Source organism: Pungitius pungitius, chromosome 4 (genome assembly GCF_949316345.1).
Source record: "Pungitius pungitius chromosome 4, fPunPun2.1, whole genome shotgun sequence".
Lineage (NCBI taxonomy): Eukaryota > Metazoa > Chordata > Actinopteri > Perciformes > Gasterosteidae > Pungitius > Pungitius pungitius.
The window spans coordinates 19,222,303-19,246,262 of NC_084903.1; the positions used below are offsets into that span (position 1 = coordinate 19,222,303).

At 41.9% G+C, this 23,960-nt stretch overlaps 1 protein-coding gene across 1 annotated transcript; it reads right to left on the minus strand.

Moving 5' to 3' along the window:
• Positions 1 to 881: 881 nt before the first annotated feature.
• mmp2 (matrix metallopeptidase 2) lies at positions 882 to 14,446 on the minus strand. Its single transcript, XM_037453388.2, has 13 exons — positions 14,096 to 14,446; positions 13,725 to 13,951; positions 12,681 to 12,829; positions 11,961 to 12,089; positions 11,082 to 11,255; positions 10,227 to 10,400; positions 7,503 to 7,676; positions 7,087 to 7,242; positions 6,813 to 6,939; positions 4,022 to 4,158; positions 3,432 to 3,591; positions 3,029 to 3,138; positions 882 to 1,604 (listed from the first exon to the last, which is right to left on the minus strand). The coding sequence occupies exons 1-13, from the start codon at positions 14,240 to 14,242 to the stop codon at positions 1,501 to 1,503; spliced, it is 1,968 nt and encodes a 655-aa protein (XP_037309285.2). The 5' UTR covers positions 14,243 to 14,446; the 3' UTR covers positions 882 to 1,500.
• Positions 14,447 to 23,960: the final 9,514 nt, after the last annotated feature.

The following is a 23,960-nucleotide window of genomic DNA, read 5'->3' on the forward strand; positions in this document are numbered from 1 at the left end:
CATATATTTGTTTTCAAGCTTTCATATTTGTCCATGAGATGGCGCAATATAATAAACAACTGAGCAGTGGTAAGTAGGTTAATAACTAAAGTAGCCCTGCTGTATATTAAGGGCCATTTAAAGTACCTTTTTCTTCATATTACTATTTCATACTGGTACTGTAAACATACTGCACACTTTTTACCAAATAATAGCATAGCTTACATTTCATCCCACTAATGTTACATTTCTTTTACAGAAATTCTAGTCACTTTACATTCACATTTCCCATATAATCACTTCATATCATAAAGCTATTATCAAATATCATGCAACGTTTGGAGAAAAAGTAGTACAACTTAAAATGGGTTTATCTGAATTATTTGGAGACTTGTTTGTGAGTTCACACTCTTAATGCTGAAAGCCCATAATGGCGTCAATCGTCCCCTTTAATTCCTTTGTTTATCACTGATCCACATTATATTGACCATCTTTATTGATGACAGTAACAAAGTGCACAAGCATTAAAAACAACACAAACACTGACTGCATTGTTAAAACCCAAGATAGAAAAAAAAGAATACATATACTGTATACGAAAATTAAAAAAATACTACTGCGGTACTCTTGACATGATTCCATCATGTGACAAATCAATAAAGCCTCTGGAGGCAGCCTGTGCCTTTAATCCCACTGTACCATTAGTGAAGAGAATGCAACACAAAGTTCCCATGACACTAATTTGGTCTCCATATTAAGCAGTCCCTTTATATATCTTATGCAAAGTGCTAATCAAATGAAGAATAATGAGTGCCTGCAAAAGCTACGGTGTAACATTCAGAGAATACTAAGTAGTCAGACATAGATACATGGAATATAAAAGGTGTGTGTGTGTATATATATATATATATATATATATATACATTATACTGTATGAAGATAGGACTATAATCAAAAAGCAATCTCTAAAGCACCATTTTCGGTCAAACACATCGTGCAAATTGATATTGTCAAATGTATTGCACAACAATGAAAATTAAAAGTGATTTACTAAACTGCACTTATACACTGGACATAGAAGTAATTCCAAGTCAACACGAATACTTCACACGGTGTAAAACAGCCGTTCAGAATCCAATTTGCATAAAATGGCAATATCACATCGCCCAGTATAGCCCTGCGTTCAATGCAGTGTTGACATACCTGATGTCTGAGTTAAAAGCGATACGTGTTGAAATAAATTTGCCTCAACACAATAAATGAAATGTCACTATCCCATAGTAATATAGCAAAATATCCAGTTCATATGTTGAGCCTGGGAAGGAAGTCCCAAGGTGCCTCACTACAAAGCTGGAGGCTGGTTATACAGTCTGGAAGGGACATGTCTCCCTGACAGGATAAAAGCTTACAACAGTGTGCACTGCGGCACCCTCGGCTTGTGCGCGGTACTATGGCCACGTCCTCGTGAGGTCAGATATCAGAACGGGAATTGGCCAGACGCGAGAGGTTTTCCAAAAAAGCTCAACAACCGAGCCAGTCCTTTTTGATTTCACCCAACTTGACGATCTTCAAGCTGCTGTCTTCCAGTTTGAAATAGTGGTTGTCTTTGAAGAAGTAGCTGTAATCTGTAAGAGGTGGGGAAAAAAATGCACACAATGTTAATTACTGAGGTTAGCATTGGCTTTTTTATATTGCTTGTATAATAATAAAAATGAAATAAGGGAAAACTTTTACAGTAAATGAATCTAAATTGGATCAAAGCAGATCAATCAAAGTAACGAGTATTAGAACATCATCAAATCAGGCTCTGCTGAGGCCGATGTTAAGTTTATTTCGCTCTGAATGATGCTAATCAGCAAGCACACAGGCACCTCTGTAGAGGGGCACAGACTTTCTTTGTATAAAGATGTTTGCCCACTGTGTGGAGAAGGGGGCGAAGTGATGCCTACAGCAATGTGTGAATGTTAGTAGAGCAGTGATGGAAAAATCCCTGGCAACTTGCCATGAACACAAATCTGCAAACCATCTCTAATCCTGAAGGACACGCGGCTGACAATCACAGTCTCGCGGGAAGTTTACCGGCGGAGTCGTGAAAAAAACCATCTCACCACCATATAGTCCTCTCACCTTCGTTGCAATGACCTAAAGTAGGCCTAACATCAGGCCACAGATGACACCCTAACTTCAGAGCTACTCTCATTGGGCCCATTGCACCTCCTCATTATCAGTCGATTCCCCAAAACGGTTCATTTCTGGCTAGATGGCGTCATTGCTTGCCGGGTTGTGGAATATGAGGCGTTTTATTGCAGGAGGCAGAGTGCTAACTGGATATGGCTCCTTTTTACTGTAGCTACAAGAGATGCCTGCCCAAACACTGTAAGCTAGCACACAAAGCACCCCTTCTAATCCAGACATTATCGATGGAACACAACCACCACAAAATCCCCCTTTCCCTTAAGTCTTTTTAAAGACTCAAGGAAAATGTAAGTTCATGTTACCTCTGGCGTTTTAGAAGAGAGTGGGTATTGCTGGTTTACTTTTTTACAGTTTTACATTTGGTGGAAAACTGATCTCACTATTTATAACTGTTGGATTTACAGACTACTATGGCACACAGAGGATTAAGACACTTTTCTCATCCATTATGGGGTTGTTTTTTACTGCAATGCCTCATCGACCATTGGATGGGTTTCGAATCAGCACATACGTGCTTTTGGGATGAATCCTAATAATTAAAGGTATTGTATATCCTTTCATCTAATGTCACCATGTGGTTTCCATTAGCTGTTAAGCACTAATTGATCTCCTGCTCAGAACGAACTGCATTAACTTCAACAACGTCTTTTATTTTATTTACATTTATTCTAATTATCTGCTAAACTAAGATGGTGACCTGCTAAATATCAGCATGTAAGGATTTTAATTGTGATTATGTTAGCATGTGGCTATAAGCACCATTGTAGAGCCTACACTAATGTTCCTGCCTATAATCATACAGAGCCTCTCAGTTAATAATTTATGTGAAAAAAAATAATAATCATTTTTTTACCAATGCCATTGAGACTGAAGGAAGCGTCTATGCCATCTGGGATGCCATTCCAGGAATCTGCAATAAGTTTGGGGAAGCCAGGGTCCATCTTCTTCTTATCTTCATCGTATCTAAACACACAATAAAAGGGCATTGAAACAGTATAATCCTTTTATGACTGCTTCACAATCCCATACACCCACAGATCCAAACCACTCATAGCTTTCTATAAAAAAGTGCAAGGGCCATCAAAGCTCAGTGCAGTTTAGGTCACACTAAACATTAACTAGACCCAGACCTGTCCTGGCATTGCTACAGGACGCGTTGACAACAACAGCTCAAACTAAGGTGTGACAGACTTATGCTCACAAGTGGTTAGCATGAGCTTTGCCCCCCCCCCCCCCCCCCCCGTCCCCCCCCTTACCTCCAGAATTTGTCGCCAGCAAAGAAGTAGGTCTTCCTGTTCTTCCTAAAGTTGAAGGCTGCGTCGATTTGCTGCACATCAGAGGGGAGTTCCAGGCTGGACAGCCTCCTGGGGTAGCCTTTCTCCAACACATCTGCTTTGTAGACCCACATCTCGTTGCCTGGACGGGAAAAGTTAGTATGTATAACAATGAAGGGTATCGGTGTCCCCCATAGGAAAAAACAGTCCTCCTTTTCATCACATTTATGTAACTTGCATCAGTATTCAAGAAGGTTGTCATATTAGTCAAATGCAAAAGAAGAATATACTAAACCACTAATAACTATGATGGAGTATGTGAAATGTCCCAAGAGTGCAGACCGCACACAAGAGCGCCCAGCCGACATTCCTGCTTTTTCTAATGTTTCAGTTTGTAGAAACGCCACCCTGAAGTGAATCCAAATGAAAGCGGAACTGCCTGTTTCTCCGATCACCGTAGACTCTCGTAGAGGGACATGGAGGATGTGACCAGGGGGACCAGTTCATGCGATATGATATTAATATTCAGAAAATCAGACCTTTCTCCACAGTTTTTTTTTCTCCAGCATTACCTGAGAAGAAGACAGATGTTTCCTCCACTGGGTTTTCATAGGCAGCATCTATCTTGGTGGGTAGGTCTGGCCAGTAGGTGGCTACCAGCATGGGGCCGTTGGGCTTGCTTCGGAAGTTGACTGACCTGAACAGGAACCTGGCAGAAAGAGAATGACTGTGTGAATGAGGTAGATGAGCCGACGGAGCAAACCTTCAGAGGGGTCTGATGAAAGGGAGGTGGGCAAAGTGTGTGTGTGTGTGTGTGTGTCTATGCGTGCGTATATTTGTGTACCGCGTAAGAGGAGGTTTTAGTGCAAGTGCTTAACCCGGCCGAGCCACAATGGCCTGATTCATGAGCATCTGGTTCTTGTTATAACGAAGGCTGCAGACGCCAGCGGAACAAGACCTATCTTGCCCGGATTTCCAATACACAGCTGCACAATAACGGCAGCTTACCAAACTCTTTTCCACTGACCTATTTTTTAAGAAGAAAAAGGTTTGCCAAATGCAAAATAAATGGCAAAGGGGATAGAATAAAACTTACTGAACATACAGACATATCTAAAGTTGTATTTACATTTTGTCAGGATCATAGAAGAGACATATTCAATCTGAACCAACCATCTAATTGCATTATTTTAGCAATGTTCTTGTGGTTCAATTTGTCAGGTTGATGCAGTAGACCAGCAATATCCAGAGGGCTTTTCTGTCTTTTCTTCCTGTCTCTATTTAATTAAAAAGCAGAATAAATAAATAAATGATCCGCCTGGTGGCTGTTTTAGGGGACAGATTAACACGATTTAGTCATATAGTATACATAGTGCTGTGCTCCACATAACTGATTTTCCCAAACCATTGCTCAAAAACCAACTTTGCATTTCAAGTTATCTAATTGTGTGGTTTGCACTGTACAGAGATACTTAAGTTACGTCTTTTGACAAATACCCCCTAAAAGAGTTTTAAACCAAACTTGCTAACCATTAGTATCACTAGGGTAATAAAATCTGAAGGATTACAATTGCAAGTAAATACTGTACATTCCTAATAGCTTATGGTGACTACATGCTAGGATACATGTGCATAAATAAGTTGCTACAGATTCAGTAAGTTGGCTTAACTGTTTCTATGAGACATGCTTTATAACTACCTTCTCCTTAAGCCTCCAGACAGACACTATGCTGAGCTCAGGGGAGCCGTAAGTGTTACTCACTGCATCATTTCAAGATGTGTCCGACATCATAACAATGTTGAGTCAGGAGAAAAAAGGGGTTCATACTTTTATAATGTAGGGAGGATAATGAGTGTTAGCTCTGGGAACCCAGAAGGAAGTGCTTTTACTCTAAAGCTATAAAACGTGGCTTGTACCAGATCTCTACAGCCCACAAACCTGACATGGCCTTCAGGCAACTAATTAACACCCTGTGAAGGTCAGAGCAACACACCTTCCTGAAACTTATCTCAATCTCCAGGAAGATGTAATGTATCTTACTGAGGTTCCCATCTGTTCCCTGAGATCACTCTGTTCTAAAATTCTACTCTTCCGGATTCAAATGTCAGATCAAGAATTGACTGAAAGCAGCACACAAAGCCTTGTATGGTCACGCAAGCAAGCTGTCAGATATGGTGATCCGCTGAACATGGCCAAACATGAGGCTAAATGGCCTCCCAATGTCAATGCGGTCTCTAATTAGTCAACTAAATTTAGGTAAATGCAATTTGCTTGTATGAAACATTGTAATTCTAGACATTTTTCCATCGCAGTGTTGCAAAGTTATTCAGTTTTAAAACAGGACTTGTGAGCAGAATCATGGCAAGGTTCTCACCGAGGAAAACCATGTTAGCTGAAAGACTCTTTGGTAAGAAGGAATGCAGGCCTGTTTGCTTTGGACGCATTTATGGCCACGACAGGTATACAGCTCTGTTACCCATAAAATTCAAAGGCTTCAATGTAATAGCGCAGCTAGAGGCATTGAGATATCATAACTAACAAGGACGCTGTTTGTGTTTTCCACCCGGTTGTTTTCTACCACGTTATTGCGTTTGTTCTCAGTGACTCCCGAGAGAAGTATTCTGTAACAAACTTCAGCTGTTGTAATGAAAATGTTCACCTTCCCATGGGAACATACACTGACTCATAAAGACTGTTGACGAAACCAAAGCACTTCTTGAAACTCGCTTCTACACACGGTCAGCCAGTAGACACAGTTGAGCCGACAAGACTTTGCGTTCACTGGCGCCAGTGGGGAGGGTGCAGTGTGGACTGTGTTTATGACTGATGAGTATTTTGGTTCTCTCTGCATGACTGAAGGAATAGTGTATTTCTTTCCTCACACTAATTGTGCCTTCATTAAAAAAAAAAACCTACGATTGCAATAATGAACAAGAAACCTCATGTTAAATTGCCTATGAAGTCAGAAGTAGGCTATTGGGGGGATGGACTTTGGTATTTGTTGCAAGTTTTTGCATATATGACTCAGAAAGCTAATGAAAATATATCAGCTAACATATTCAAACAACGTGGTCGGGAACTTGATTTGGATTGGTTTTGGATGATTAGTTGACCCTTCATTTGCATATGACGGTCCCAAACTCCACAAATGGGAATCAAAGCTGGTTAACTGTTGGACCTCGGTCACAGCAGGTCAAAGGTTGCCTACAATTGACCAGTTTGCGTTTGAGGGCGGGACTTTGCAAAGGTTTCATTGTCAGTGCTCTCGTATCATTTGCAGTTAATGAAGCATAAACATATTTGCTGAAGACATGTTTAGGTCAAACGATATTGGGACTCCTTGTTTCTTTGTATTCAATTACCTGTCCTTGAAGAAGAATGTCTCTCCCCTAATCTGCGCTACAGCATCAAACACAACTGTGTCTTTACAGATGTCCATTGGAGTAACCGGACCCTGGGTGGGAGGGTAGGGTTTGTCCGTTGGCACACCTGTTCATAAGACATTTTACAGAATATTTAATGATTTAGAAAGAGATAACACGCTCGCAGTACATTAATCTGTTCATGTTTATGGTACAAATATATGCTTGGTCTAGTGTTAGGATTGATCCCGTTCGACGTGACAATTCATCTCACCGTAGAGCTCCTGGATGCCTTTGATGTCATCATTTGGAAGCCTAAAGTCTTTAGTGAAAGTGTAAATGGGGGCCATCAATGCTCCAGGGTCCTCAGAGTGCTCCAAGCCAAGGGCATGACCAAACTCATGGGCTGCCACCAGGAACAAACTGTAACCTGGAAACGTGCAGCACAATGAAGAAAATGAATTGCAAACTCTGAATATTACTTTAAAAAAATACGAATGATCATATGGATAGGTCTACCAAGTGGTAACTACTGTATACCAGCTGTAGCCTGTGGGACACATGAATGAGACATGATGATTGAATAACAACAAACCTGCCTTTAACCTTTTTATTTTCATGTTTATTGTGTTTGCAAGTAACACAATGACTAATGCATACAAAAGAACTGCCCACAAATACTATTCATACCTTGGTCTGGACAGAAACCCCATTTGGTGTCATCGTCATAGCTCTTGGTGGTAGCGCACCACATCTTGCCATCGCTGCGTCCAGATGTGGTACAGGCCTCGTAGGTGTCCCCCAAGAAGGTGAAGGGGAAAACACAGGGGCTTCCCTGTGCATTTCCTCCCACAGTCGACATGGCTAGAGGGAGAAACACAAGTGTACTGAAGAAGAAGCATGTGCAATAAACTTTGTGTGCCAGAATGTTTCCTCAGAACAGATTGTGTTGTATTGTGAAGTCAAAACACAGATGATGTTGAAAACAGCATCAAGAAAGCACTGGCAGAACACACACAACATAAATAACTAATCCAAAAGGGGCACTGAACCAAAAAACACTCGCCCGGATTGATTTTCTTTCAAAGAGAGATCATTTTCCATCTGGCAGACTTGCTGAGACAATGTTTTTGTTCAAATATATATATATATATATATATATAATATATATACACTCACCGGCCACTTTATTAGGTACACCTGTCCAACTGCTCGTTAACACTTAATTTCTAAGCAGCCAATCACATGGCGGCAACTCAGTGCATTTAGGCATGTAGACATTGTCAAGACAATCTCCTGCAGTTCAAACCGAGCATCAGTATGGGGAAGAAAGGTGATTTGAGTGACTTTGAACGTGGCATGATTGTTGGTGCCAGAAGGGCTGGTCTGAGTATTTCAGAAACTGCTAATCTACTGGGATTTTCACGCACAACCATCTCTAGGGTTTACAGAGAATGGTCCGAAAAAGAAAAAACATCCAGTGAGCGGCAGTTCTGTGGGCGGAAATGCCTTGTTGATGCCAGAGGTCAGAGGAGAATGGCCAGACTGGTTCGAGCTGATAGAAGGGCAACAGTGACTCAAATAACCACCCGTTACAACCAAGGTGGGCATAAGAGCATCTCTGAACGCACAGTACGTCGAACTTTGAGGCAGATGGGCTACAGCAGCAGAAGACCACACCGGGTGCCACTCCTTTCAGCTAAGAACAGGAAACTGAGGCTACAATTTGCACAAGCTCATCGAAATTGGACAATAGAAGATTGGAAAAACGTTGCCTGGTCTGATGAGTCTCGATTTCTGCTGCGACATTCGGATGGTAGGGTCAGAATTTGGCGTCTACAACATGAAAGCATGGATCCATCCTGCCTTGTATCAACGGTTCAGGCTGGTGGTGGTGGTGTCGTGGTGTGGGGAATATTTTCTTGGCACTCTTTGGGCCCCTTGGTACCAATTGAGCATCGTTGCAACGCCACAGCCTACCTGAGTATTGTTGCTGACCATGTCCATCCCTTTATGACCACAATGTACCCAACTTCTGATGGCTACTTTCAGCAGGATAATGCGCCATGTCATAAAGCTGGAATCATCTCAGACTGGTTTCTTGAACATGACAATGAGTTCGCTGTACTCAAATGGCCTCCACAATCACCAGATCTCAATCCAATAGAGCATCTTTGGGATGTGGTGGAACGGGAGATTCGCATCATGGATGTGCAGCCGACAAATCTGCGGCAGCTGTGTGATGCCATCATGTCAATATGGACCAAACTCCATGAGGAATGCTTCCAGCACCTTGTTGAATCTATGCCACGAAGAATTGAGGCAGTTCTAAAGGCAAAAGGGGGTCCAACCCGTTACTAGCATGGGGTACCTAATAAAGTGGCCGGTGAGTGTATATATATATATATAATTTCTTATTTAGCACAACCTATCGCACAAGGCTTTAAAACTAAGCTACTTTCCTTATCAATTAGAACCAGATGAAGGCTCCAGTGGTCTATCTCCCTCCCCTGCTACACTACCTCGACCATAAAACCAGTCCCACTGACAGAATGGAAAATAAGCTTTGCCATTGCATATTAAAATACTTTCACAGTCATTCAGCGGACCACAAGCAAGACCGAAAACCAAAAACCCCAGCCGGAGCATTCCTGCAGACCAATGGGCACCCATCACTACACATCAAAATAATCACAGCCAGTAAAGCACACTGTAGGCATCTAAGCAAGCCTTTTAATAAGCCCAATAACCCATTTCCATGAGAATAACGGGAATTTATGGAAATATATGGGACATAAATGGAATACAATGGATTTATAGGGGTTTGCTTTTCAGCCTGTATTTACCATGTGGATCTAAACACATTTTGATACATCATACGCAAACACGATGTCTCATTTTCGTAATTAATTGATTAATTCATTTGTATATGATATATGGGGGAAGGTAGCCTACTTTTGAAATCCAAGCTAAAAAAGCGAGCAAATTTTAATTACAATAAAGAAGGAATGGAAATAGATTATCTAAAACTCTCAATCCAGCTACTTGGTAAAAGCAACACTTTCCTTTTGAAATATCATTTAATATAACACAATCCAGGAAAGCGTGTACCATTACTACTTTAGCTCAGAAAGTTGGCAGTTGTGTTGGCTACCCATATGATTGAAGAATACACCATGTACCCTGATGCTATTTAATGGGATATTGCAAATTCCAATAGAGTTGTTTTCTCTGCGTGTGCATTTAACAATTCTAATAAATGGCCATAACAAATCATGCCGTAAGAACTGTTGGTGGGAAATAATTTTGCTATTCAAGGGTACGATACATTTACATTGAAATATATATTATTTTACTATTGCTATTTTGCATTACATTGGATCAGCCCAACAGGCAGCAGATCGCACCACCTACCGGTTTCGGGGCAGAATCCATAGGTTTTGTCCTGGTCGTAGTTCTCACTGGTGGCACACCAGCGGTACCCATCGTCTCTGCCCTGAGTGGTGCATGCGTCGTACGTCTCTCCCTGAAAGGTGAAGGGGAATTTGCATGCGGCGCCTCCTGCGTTTCCAGCAATGGTGAATAGTACTGTAAAGAAAGAAGAGAAAAAAAATACATAGAGGTGTTATAGTGAAACTTTTCCATGTCTTGGATGCTTATGAAGAGCAATATACAATTCCTACATGGTCATTTGAAGCAACTAAGATCCTTTGATGACTGCGTGATGATGAGAGAGAGGAGAAATCTGAACAAAGAAAAAAGGGGGGAGCGGAACTTTTTTTTCTGTGCATCAATACAAAAGCTTAACAACACGGTACAAACAGGCTTCTCTCGTGTTCTTCTATGAAAACAACTTAGTACATGTGTACTCTGGCACCTAGATGTAATGGGCATGTGTTCACGTTAGCAGCATGGACAGCAATACAACACAGATAAACAAAATGTTTGACAAAGCCCAGCGTTCTAAAGTGGGACAGAGACTTGGAAAAAATATATTCCATAATCCACTCCAAACAGCAAACAACACTTTCCTGGCAAACTGTTTAACCTACTTTCCCCGCTGTCAGCAATCAGCAGAAGAGCTTTGAATATCGCAAAACAATCTGATGAAGTACTACTTTGCTAGTAAAAAAAAAACACTGGTCCAATTCCAGGCGCAATTAGGACATGACCGCCATGCAGCTGAGGTCACGCGGAGCCACACAAGTCATTGTTACATAGTGTTGTTGCATAAAAATATAACAAAAGAACACCACAGGTCCAACTTACATTCATGGGGGCAGAAACCATATTTGCCGTCTTCGTCGAAGTTGTAGCTCGTGGAGCACCACAGGAAGCCGTCGTCCCGGCCCTGAGGTGTACAGCTGTTGTACTCCTTGCCCTCGAACAAGAAGGGGAATTTACAGAACTCCCCATCAGCGTTGCCGTACTTCACCTTCACCACTGTTTAGAAGATTTGGGAGCAAGCATCAACACCATAACGCTTTCTATTACTTTTATATAACCGTCATCCATTTTCCCAAACCGAGCCTAAAGGCGACATGATGTTCGACACAATACGCTGCGTCTCTGAAGGAAACTGCAATGTTGTAGAGGCTACTTAAACTATGGGACATCATTTAAAAGAAGGCTCTCAAAAAGAATACATATAATGAAAACTGACTATTCACTGTAGTAAATGGGATACAACTTCGACAGGCTGTGTATTATTTTAAAAAAATCATTCTAGCTGTTGTTAGACTTATTTGTGTCATGAGACAAGCAAACAATTGTTTATAGATACTTGTGCTCAAATTACGAATTCAGAAAAGAAGATTCGGAATAATGGGAAATACATTAAACTATCTGGGTCACTGCGAGCAAATGCAAAATGCCTGCAAGAGAGATTTCTTTTTCTTCTATTGAGCTTCCAGATGGCTGAGATTTGTCACATCCAGTGCCAGAAAGTTCAGACAAAGTTAATAAAATCCAAACAAAGTAGTTGAAAGTTAAAAGTGTTATCAGTGTCACACACACCTATTTCACACTCGTTGTGTCTTTAGACAAATTGGTACACATTTTCATGAGATTACGCCACGATTCCAAAAACGGTTGCGGTGTTGCTATTGCAACACGCTTGGGTGTTTCCAAACAGCGTTTCCCAGTTACCTTGGCCATCTCCCAGCGTCCACTGCTCATCATCATCAAAGTGGGAGTCTCCCCCGATCCCGGGCCCTGGAGCAAAGGCGTGAGCCAGGAGGCCATCTTTGCCATCGAAGGGGTAACCGTCTCCGTGCTCTGTCGATTGCATCATTCCAACATCAGCATCGATAATGTGACATTTGCTTGGTTTCACGTCATCTCGGGTTGCCATGTTTTCTTGTTCCACTACTATCGTAGTATAGCTCCTGGCATCGACAGAAGCTATTACAACAAGCTATTGTGCCTTAGCATGTAAAACGGCTGCCTTAGTCAGACTGACCTGTGTGAAGAAGTGTTAGTTACGGTGATACCATGTTTTCAACTGTTTGCTTACTTGGGTTGTGACCGAACATGATCTGTATAGATCCTCTTTGAGGGGGAAGGAAACTTCACAACTTGCTTATTAAAGCGCTTTGATTTTGAAGTTGTTACCGCTCCTGTTCTACATTCCAGCCCAATGTCGCAAGACAAGAGTTTAACGCAATGCTGACAAGTGGGAAAGTTGCAGTCAGCAGGGATTTTGATGTCAAAGGAAGAGATTTACTATAAAATGAAGGTATTTATTATAAGTCTGAGGGGTGTCACTGATTGTAGGGCCCTATGATGCACAGATAACCTGATGGTAGTTCAGCTGAGTAAAGTACAGTGTGTTGTACGCCTACGTGCTTGTTTAAATACATGCCGTACCGTTGCGGCCAAAATTAATCATGATGTCGGCCTCTCCATCCATGATGCGGGTGATTGTGAGTGGCGTGACGTCGCTCCATACTTTGAAGGCTCTGAAGAAGGCATCGTTGATGACTTCCTCATCCAGGTCGGGGGTATACCCGAGGATTCTACGGAGTTAGCAGAGGGTCACATTCAAATAACAAGATAAAAGAAGTCAAATAAACACAAAATATCACGTGAAAAAACGCGGTGTGTGTCTTTGTGAGCGGCATGTCTTTTACAGCCTGCAGAAATCATAAGATCTATCTTCTCAACTTCAGATTACGGGCTGACAGTCTATGATGATGCTTCCTGAAACTGTGTCCGGCTACAAACCCGGTGCGTCTGCACAGTCCTTTCTCAAAGGCAGCCTAAGATCTCAGATCTTGCTGTTGTCCTTGGCTCTAGGTTCTCCGTACAAACACGCAGGCAGACGGGCTGCAATGATCAGGGCCCACGAGAAAAAAATAAACGGTTTTCCACATTGTTGTAAACCTCAAACAGAACAAAAACAAAAGACCTCACACACACACACACACTGTGTAGGAATGCTGGTTCAAGCGAGACGCAAGATGCAAGCGCACAGCGACCGTGTGGATGGGGGTTGGGTGGACTGCGGGTTGAGGGGAGGGTGAGGTGGGAGGCGGGAGGAGGGCGGGGCCAAGCTGTGGTACATTTTGCAAAGCAAACAGACTCTGGCTTTGTACTTTTGTGCACTCATCAAAAGCTGCTTTGGGATTTACATTTAAACCTTAGTGTTATGGAGGGACTCCAATAAGTAGTTCATGTTGTTTTTATGGGCTGCAGCTGGCTGGAGTCAAATCATTTTACCTCTCTGTGGTCTGCAAGCTTTAGGCGAAGCTGCCTTGATGTCATTACTTGACTATTACTATTTCAGGTTCAGAATGAAGTGGGAGTTACTTCCATTATAAAATACCCCATGCAGGACACAGTTTAGCACCTAAAGGGCAGGATAATTCAATGCTTGTTTAGTAAATCTTTAGGTAAAGTTAATTCCCTGACCTGTATGTGATGTCTTTCTTCTGCCAGATGGGTTTCCTGTGGAAGAATTTGTAATTGGCCACATCTGGGACGCCACAGCGGGGCTTTTTCATGATTTCCACAGTTTGGGCATCAATCTCTCCAGTTTCTTGCAGAGAGAAGAACTTTTGCATTTTCTTCAAGGTGTCCTTGAGCACCATAAGGTTACATCTGTCTTCCGGGCATCCATAAAACTTATTCAGATAGTGCTTGGGGAGAAAAAGAGAAATTGAAATTAATGCAATTAACTGACCACAGACTATTCCCCAACAGAAGTACAATTCTTGTACTTCAGGAGTAAACACTGTTACTTCACAGCTGACTGTGTTTAAGAAAACCACAAATAAACTTACCAGAGCAACTTCTTTGTCTGTTTGTGGAGAATCGTCTCCGGGAAACTGATGGACGACGGGGGCAGCATTGGCTTGAAAGGCAATGAACTGCACCACAAACAGTTTGAAAACAATCCGACGACAGCTAAATACCGTCGGAGAGGCCATTTCCTCCGAGTTTACCGATGTCTAGAGTTTGGTGAATGCTGTTGGTCCTGAGCTGCACTTCTCTTCCCCCCTCGGCTTGTGTTGCTTCTGCAGCTCTGCAGGATTTTCTTTTCTCCTCAACGGGACATCCTGCAACTCGGCTCTATGAACTTTCTCAGTTCTGCTTACACACGCACTTTTTTTCCCCCCACAGCTTTCTGCGCAGTCTCCAGGCCGAGAAAAAGGGGGCTGCGGAGGGATGCACGGGCTAACACAGGGAGGGTTTGGTGATTACTCATGTTGACTTCTCAGTCCGCCCTGATTTTACAGCCGTCTAACAGGCAGTAGAGACTGGTGGAAAATGTTCCAGGTAGGGCAATCGAATCCATTTCAGCAAACATCCCGTTGATTTAATGCAAAACAATTAAGGTATGGAAAACACAGTACTACTTTGCAGTTAAATATTTATTTATTTTTTATGCCAACATGAAGACAAACAGTAAAAACACTTTGGCCATCTTATTTTCTTCACCCCTGAAGGAAATTCAGTATAATTTGATACATATATATATATATATATATACAATATAGTCATATGATGTCAGTATGATATAATATGTAGACCGTGATAGAATTTGTGCTCTTTGCTTCCTCCAAAATGTCAGAACGTGGAAGCTTGGGGAAAACCCAGTGTGTCTCCAGACTAAGTCTGTTTAAGGACACTAATTGGTTAAATTGTATGTCACACATTTTTTCAGTGCTTTTTAGACCCGCCTTCTGAGGGCAAACTTGACGTTGCCCCATAGCGCAGCTAAAACGTGCATGAAGACAGGATATGCATGACAATGACAATTTAATTTAATAATAACTTCACTTTCTATTTTTTCTATTTTTCTGAAAGAGGGGTGATGCCCCATCATGTAAATCCTGATCAGGTCCGATCATCATCCCTTATGCCACTTGTATCAGGACCACATAAACTCGTTCAGGTTAATGCAATTTTAGGAGCCAGTGATTTAATGTCAACCACCCTGTGAATACATTACGAGTGTGGTTCATGATGGGAATATGTACATATGTGAATATGTGCCTCAGCAGTTAACTATTAAACAATTTTTTTCATTGCTTTATTCAGTCAAAACGGATATATCTCTTTTTCTCGCTGTGGATTGAATTGTCTACATTTTGTAAATATGGCACCACTTACTTTGTCAGAGACAGACTGTAGACAGGCAAGACATAATTTAAAGTGTTATATTGACCTCTGGTGGCGGGATGTGAAAACTCACCTCGGTATCAGTTTAAAAAAAACACTTTTCCCTCTTATGTAGCTAAACCCACATTCTAGGTCTAATCTTACGCTGTTGCAGCATACTTACAAAATTACAATGTAATTTCCAACCAAAGCATTTCCGTTGCCTAGTAAGGGATCCTAACATGTGACGGGATCGGGTGGTGGAGCTCTGAACAAACAACACACCCATGGGGTGAGCACCTTTATGCTCTGCTCAGGTCGACATGACTACACTATAGCTTTACACAACAAATAGTTTAAGGCTATATCAATTCTCTGATCACCATGGTGCACCTTTAACCCCAAACAAGAAGCTTGAGAAATGTAAGGCCACAATGTGGATGAGAAAGAAGAAAAAGGCTGTAATGGCATGAATATTTTAATGTGAATGGATGGAATTGCCCTGCGTGCACATGAAGTTTAACCTCCATTAGAATTCACAGAATGCGGTTAGCATATTTGCCCATTGACTCACTCACTTACCCCCCGTTTCACAATTTCCAACATTGTATTTCATTAGATGTATGTCACATGTTCATATGTTATATGTTTTCCATTTGGTGGCACATTTGGCTAAATGCAACCATTGTTACAACCACTCATAGCACTTATTTGTGTCCCTTTTTTTCTGACTCCGATGGGTTCATTATCATGTGCTGCACGAAACCATGTTGCAGAACTCTGACTCATCGCAGTCCGAATATTCCGTGAAATGAGATCTCAATCATTCCCAGAAATTCAAATGGAAATGCAGCGACTCCCACAGGCTCCCGGTGCATAGGAGGCCGGTTGAGGTTAGCAGCAGTGAGCGTCAGTATCACTCCCCTCTGGTGGCTGACATCCGTCCAGCATCTCTTTTGGCTCTCAAGCCCTTGGAGACAGTCTTCTTGACTGACTCTCTGTACTTCTTTGCTTTAGATTAAGGATTTACTCCAACTCCCTTTGACGTCTCTTTGCTTCCTATACTGGATGACTCTGAACATCACAAGAAAGCGGACTCTTTAATAGGCTACAGAAAGCTGAAAGACTTTTCTTTCTTTTCTTTTTTTCCAGAGATCAGACAGATGGATAGCTCACAAACAGGATTTTGTGGTATATCTAGCAAAGCAATTTCCCTTTCCCTTAGCCAGAGTGCAGTTAATTTTTCATAGCCGGCGCTGCTGTTGGAGTTTGCAGAGTGAATTTAACATCCATTTTCCAACAATATCCAGGGCCTGTCACTTTGGAGCAGGAGCTTTATTTCATGCACTGATACATGCTGCCTTCTCTTCTAACTGACACACTCACAGTGATCTCTGGCAGAGCCGAGGAACAGAATGGCTACCTATTAAATGTACATGGGCCTGCCTCTCCAAATAGAAAATGTTTGGATGGGAAAAGTCACAGCTACAGTAATTGAATGCTTTTTTGCATATTAATGCAATTTTGCATGCGGAAGGGCACAAAGAGATAGAGATGATAAGGTTTGATTTGCATGTAAATTGTATTCATTCTTTTTTTTGCCCCCGTTGAATGCATCGCACAATGTTTGTGTATGTGTTTTTTGATAAAATACGTTTTATGGAAGGTGTCTTGTTGCTGCTGAATGCAAGTGCATCTCCTTCATTTATATTTGTTTGTTGCTGGTTTTAACACAATCATCCTTGTATACTATGCTCTACACCAATAGAGCTGATTTGTACCTCGGCATTTGCACCACAATAAATCACCCTTCATTAAGGACACGTATTTTGAGTTTGAATGACTTTGAGGGATGTTTACATGTGATTCACAAATGCGACTTAATGCAATGCCGCAATTTGCTTGCTCTGGTTCGACACCACACAAACTCATGTCATTAATTATGAGGATGAGTGGCTCCCTCCAGCATGCCAGCCTGGCCTCCTCTTGCGACTGGGAATGGGACATTCTGGACATGAAGGCCAGGCGTATCATGGCTCTCCAGCTGGCTGTTGATATCCAGGCCCACTGATTGACCCCGGTCCAGCTGAACAGACCGTAGCCCTGGATGTCACCCTCACCCCGGTCCACTGGCTCCTGCAAGGACCCGGGGAGATTCTCTGATGGGTCATCAAACCAAACCGCCTCCATGGTTGGCTAGCACCAAGGTCATGAATTCCCCTTCTTGTTCGAGGGCTACTCCGCCCGCTCCTCAACTCTCACTCCAAACCAGAAAGTTTGTTGTGGTGAGGGCGGTTCAGTCCTGGCTTGAGTTAGCCTGGGCGTGTAGGTAATACTGACACTGAGTGGTTTAGAATCAGTCTATTGGCATTGTTTGTTTTATGTGCTTTGCAGGAGTAATTAAGCAATGGTTGCTGAGTAAATGAATGCAGCAGCCGCCCTGTCAATAAATCTGTTTCAAGATCACTTAATTTGGCTAAGCACTGTGTTACAGAATACTGTGACACATATTATATCACTCGGCTGGAAACATTCTGATGATGAATTATTGAACATAAATCCATTATCTTGAACATATTTTATTTATGAATGCACCAAGACATTGGAGGACTTTAACACTGCAGGGTAATTATTGTTCCACATTGTGTCACCACTCTTTTCTCAGATGCAACTGCCAGAGCAAACTGCAATGAATCAAAGAAATGCAAGTTTTGATTGACATTTTGTGTGTGCACAAGGCCCAAAGCGACATTAGCCCAATTGCTTTATTTAATGCTTTCTCTCCCATTCTGTTTCTCTTTTAGCACGCCTTGTAAACACTGATGCAATAATGCATTCCATTATACAGAGGAGAGGAGATGATTGTCTCTCGTGGCTCTTCCCCATCTCAATAATAGGTCAACAGCTGTACTTAAAAAATTAATCACGTTCTTGGCAGTTGCAAAGGTTAGCCGCACCGCTTTGAGACGCGATATTGGAAGCTCAGTTCAGCAGCAAATCTCGGCAGAGATGAGGGAGCGTTGCCTTTGATGAGTACAGCATGTAAATGATTTGTGTGAGTTTATAGGACACGGGGCTGGCCCTGCCTCACTCCGAGACAGCCGTGTCGGCACCACTCTGTGGCAGAGGCTGGCAACAGCAGATGGAAAGAAGCGAGAGAGGGGAGGGCTGACCCCTTCTTCACAGTTTTACTCTCCTTCCTTTTTCTCTCCCAGTCCATCTCTGCTTTTTTTTTAAAGTTGGTTAGTTATTTTGTTATTTTAAAAAGGTGTTGATTTGTTCATTTACCTGTCTTGTTTTATTGTATGTTGAAGAGTCCACTTGTATTTAAGTGTCTAAAGGAGTTTTTAGACAGCATCTGTAAAAATGTCAGAGATTCTTCACCTATGAAATGTTAATTTGGTGGTTTTTGTATACATATTCTTTTCGTCCTCACAGCTCTGGGTAAATTGTGAGCGTTGACGTCACAGCTCGCAACAACTGTTTCCCGGTAGAGACATCATCGGTCTGTTTGTGTGATCTTGTGTGAAGATTGAAATATTGATGACTTTCTCACATAAAAAACAAATTACTCTCAAAGATATCTTAAGGTACACAGACAACAGATGAAATATAAATGTCTACCATGGATTGCTTTTAGTAATTCTGAAATATTTAGGGTGGTAATTTTGCAGCGCAGCGGCTCTTTGGTTTTTGCATGCCGACACTCGGAGATTCATTTTTCAGAAGTGATTTGATTTAGACGTCACTGTGAAAGGATGGCTTTGATAAGTCAGGATCATTGTTACCTGGATTGTTGGATAAAAGGGATGATGCAAGTGAGTGAAAGGAGTGCTGAAATACTACTATTAGTCTGATGCGCTCGACAGAAGCTTTTGAAGCGGGCGTGCAAACAACATAATAGCTCATCTGCTGCAACAGCTCTCTGAACTGTCTCTCTACCCGTCACTTTCAGCACATGAATTAGAAAAACCTTCAATAATTATTACTTCACCCCAAGGTTCATCCTTCACTGGGAAGATGTATCTGAAAATAATTTCTCTCATAATCTGAGGGTGCCACCCCAGCCCGAGTTCATGCATCAACACCAGCTTTTTATGCTAATGCTGGGTTTTTTCTCCCTTGGAGTGTAATTAGGAATGAGAAAACAATCAGAAGATAAATAATCGTCTATTAAAAGAGAATGAGAATAGTGTTGAGACCCTTCGGGAAATCAGATTCACTATCATTTCCTTTCACTCATTAAAAGGGAAGACAACCAGGCATGGAAACTCCTTTTAATCTCTTCCAGCTTATATGTACCTCGGTTTTGGGAAGATGCTGCACATCTGCCGAGAGTCAGGAAAAAAAACACGCCCAGGTAAATTACTTTAACCGGATTTGAGCATGCAGGATTTTTATAGAACAGAAAATCTCAACAGTCAGATTGAATTATATTTTGGCTTTCACCCCCCTCCCTCCTCTTAGTTCATCAGTCACACGTTAAGAACAAACAAATCCCCACAGTCACCTTAGCGAACCTGCTTCCTGGTAGATGATACAGCAAAGCCTTGAAAGCTCAATAGGCCATTGGTTGTTATGGTTTGGGCCCAACCGTCACAAATGCCAGACAAAGTGAATTTCCTATTCCCTGTCAATAACAAGCTCGATGTCACCTCCGAAGTTGAGGGAGCATGATTCAATAAAGTTTTCTCTTTTTTCCTCACCTTTGACCCCTAGTCAACTTGTTAGTAAGAGAGAGTTGAATTACTTCTCCCCTACAGGCTTTTTCCACAACCTGCCACACTGTGAACCCTCTGATGACACAGCTCAGGAGCTTTTTCCACTTTTGAAACATACCGTTTTCATGTTCATGCACCTTTCAAAGGGATTGCAAACAGCTGTTCTAACCTCCACGTAGCAAAGGAACAGCCGTAAACAAAATTGCGGTGCCGTTGATTGCGGACAATTTGACGCTTCTATGTGGCTTATTTAGCCGCGAGATCACATGCCCGACAACAGCTTTTCTGTGTGACGCAGCAGCAGAGGGGAGCTGATGTATGAGCCAGTGTTCCGGCCCCTTGGAAGCGGTGCCTCCTTTAATCTGCTGCTACTTGTGATCTGAAGTCTTGTAGGGCCGGTGCCTGCAGCCCAGAGGCCTCCTTGTGTTTTACCGGATAGCGTGCACGTCTGCGCGGCCCGTGTGTTCGCAGGATATTGAAAAAGACCTTTGTCAGGAAGCTGAGGCCCACTGGTCACTGGGGAGCGGTGATCCTGCTGCTCCAAATTACCGTATCGCCTTTCTCCATTCATTCCAGCAAACAACAAAGTCGGATGTTTGATCGGCGACAGCCATGCGACGGGCTTTTTTTGCTTAAACGACTTAAAATATTACCCATCAGAAAATAAAATGAATTTAAATAAAAATGTGTTTATTGTTGTAACATGTTATGGGAGGGTTTCACATACCTTACTGAGTGCATTTTGTTTACAGCATTGAAATGTAAATAGAAATGAATCAATGCACAGGGCTGCGCTGCAAGCAAGATAGATGAGTTACATTTAATTAATTTAATATTCCCAGTAGAAACATTTTTATTACGGGGGATCTTGGAAGGAATATTTGGCCTATAAAAAAATTAACTTTGTCTCTTTGCTAAGTACACCAATGCATCAAGCCATTATCTCTGTGATAGATGAATCATATTTGATATTATGCAAGACAAATGTATTCATAATGCATATTTCTCTAATTTTTTCCTGTCTGACCATCTGTGTGCGTTACGTCTTACCAAGATCAATCCGCTGATCCTATTGGGAAAGAGGGCAGGTATTTTCCCCTAACGCACAATGGTAAGTAAGAGCTGATATCAAAGCATAATCCACCATATTATATTTGAGATCTTTGTAATGTATGAGGGACAGTGATTTCCACAGCAGGGCCATATTGAAACCTGATTTCCACTCTTTGTGTGTATGTGTGTGCGTGTGTGTGTGTTAAGACCACGCAAATGGAGGCAGACCAAAGATAAGTCTCATGTGGAGCGCTGTGAATTTCATTGACGTATGAAACGTGACTTTGTGTCCTTGGATCAGTGCGCTAAATCGTCTAAGCACGATGACCCCTTGAGTGGATTAGAGAGAGAGTGGGGTGAACCGCGGCGGGAAACACATGGCAAAGGTTGCCCCTCGGACATGGCCGCCCGCCGCTGACCCGCATTCTGTCTCTCCGCATCGAGAGAGATGGGTTGATTGTTTTTACCTGTAAAATGAAGGCATTTGATCTCACCTACGCCTCTTTCTTCACTTAGGTGGGCCTAGGTTAGGTGTGATTGAAGCCAGACAATGATTCACGGAGACAACGCTCACCTAGCAAGCTGTTCGGCCTGTTACAACCATTGTCTTACATGTGCCCTCCTAAATTCACTTATGTAGAACACTTGTGTTTCCCAAGGCGTTAGACAGGACGTGTGGAGGCACAGGCAGATTACAAACTAGTGTTAATGATCGACCTGTCAGGCTGCATCCGTATTACTTAATCTCCCGGTCCTGCAGTACATGATCAAAGCGATGCAAATGCGGCGGAGTATTGATTTCCGCAGGATCCCTGCTCTTGCACTTAAATTATAGCTACCGACATGTTAAATTCACCTGCCTAAGCCCAGGACCACGGTCATTTCCCCCACCTGGAATAACCAAGCTCGTGTTTTTAATGTTTTAGTTAACGTTGGACAATGTTTTTGCATGGTTGTACAATACAAGTGATGATATCTCATTTGATGTTATTCTTCAAGTATAGTCGGCTAAGAATGTATTTAGTATGATTTGCAAAATCGAGTGAATAAATCTGGAAATCCCATTGCAAACTTGTCAATTGAAGATCAGGGGATTAAAGAGGATAGAGAGCTGAAACAGATGGTCTGCTATGTGTCCTAAATGATAATCCTGTCGACCTTTTCCCCTGAGACATATTGTGAAAGTTATATTCTGCGTAATGTTTATTATCACCTTTCCAACTCTCTGAAACCATGTCCCCACAAGCCGAAAAAACAGGACATTATAACAGGACATTATAAAGAGGGTGCTGTAATTTATGCTGTTTTGATCAAGAAGTCTGTCCAAATTTTGTTAAAACTCGTGTTACTACTCGTGCAGAATGTGACTGGACAGCGGTGAAACCAATTTAACGTCCCATTCTTGAAATGTGAGCAGCCGCAGTGAACTCTCTGTCACAATGAAACATGGTGATTAAGACAGCCAGTGGGGAGATGAAAATGAATTCCCTCAGCTCAGAAGAGGTGTTGTATGGAATTGTCACAGGTCACCCTTCAGGCGGCTGGCTCTTGCAAAGTAATTCCTCCAATGCATTATTCCAATAATGATGAATTTCAAGCATTATCAATTGGGATGTTTCCTCACACAAGGCTTTAAATGATATTTAAGTAAAAGGTCTATGGATCATTAGCCTTTTGTTATATTCTTCTCATGTTGCTATTGCAGACCGAAGATTCGGTTTAATCTCCGAAAGCAGCTTGTGACCGACTGAGAAACATTGGAAAACCCATTTTATGCATTATTGAAACAGTTACCCTATTTATTTTTATTTCACCAGTTTCACCGTCTTTTTATTATTTTCAAATAGTTTAAATTACATTCAAATGTAATGTTCATGTTGATCGCCTTCCGCCATCTATTACATAATTTAAAATTTTTTGCCACTCGGGGGCAGCAGAAGCTAAACGTGAACACCCTGACATATACAATGCTGCATTTTAAAATGACATGGCAAACGCATAGCTAGCTAGTGGCTAAATGTGTGTCTGCTAAGCTAGACAGGTAGTGCACAGTAGGGCTTGCTTAAAAAAATTGTTGAGTTTTCATCACACTCAAGTAGAGGTAAACACTCTAAACATTTGTCATCTTTGAAAACCGCACATGAATTGAACATGACCCCATCTTCATATACGACGTATGGGTGGAATATAATCCCTTATTTATTCCACAAATATTTTTCTTTCAATTCTTTCAGATTTAACAATAGAATGTGTGTACCTTACAGTAACATGCTTTGTTATACTAATTAATACATTTAATAAAAAAAAAAAAAACATTTACAATACTATAGATATAGATAAATGTATTGTTGCATTTGCAAACAACAACAGCAGAAAAAAGGAACTTCAGTCATTATATACTTTTTGCAGAATCAGTTCAAACAAGAAAGATATGTTGCAAACCTAAAACACATATCACGGCGCATTGCTGTTTATTGGTCCCGTATGGTTGTAAGCCTCTTGAGCAAAGCTGCCTGCTCAACTCGCACGCAAATAGTGGCCGTGCTTGTGTGTGGATGGCACCCTTCAGCTTTCTAATTGATGACTACTGGGTGCTGTCGGACGGAAGCAGTCTGCTGGCAAACACACCGGAGGAAACCGCTGCCAAGACAGCTTATCTATCAGATTGCTCTTTGAACTTCAAGCTTATGCGCCGCTGACAAACTCAGACCCTGCTTGGCGGCATTCAGCAGTGCCCCTTGCCTTCCTTCCTCTGCTCGATCCTCGGGAC

Coding starts and splice junctions, on each gene's coding strand:
- mmp2 (XM_037453388.2), bottom strand. CDS start 14,242: ATGGCCTCTCCGACGGTATTTAGCTGTCGTCGGATTGTTTTCAAACTG. Junction 12,830..13,724: donor AAGAAAGACATCACATACAG/GTCAGGGAATTA, acceptor CTAACTCCGTAG/AATCCTCGGGTATACCCCCG. Junction 10,401..11,081: donor TGGTTTCTGCCCCCATGAAT/GTAAGTTGGACC, acceptor CTTTCTTTACAG/TACTATTCACCATTGCTGGA.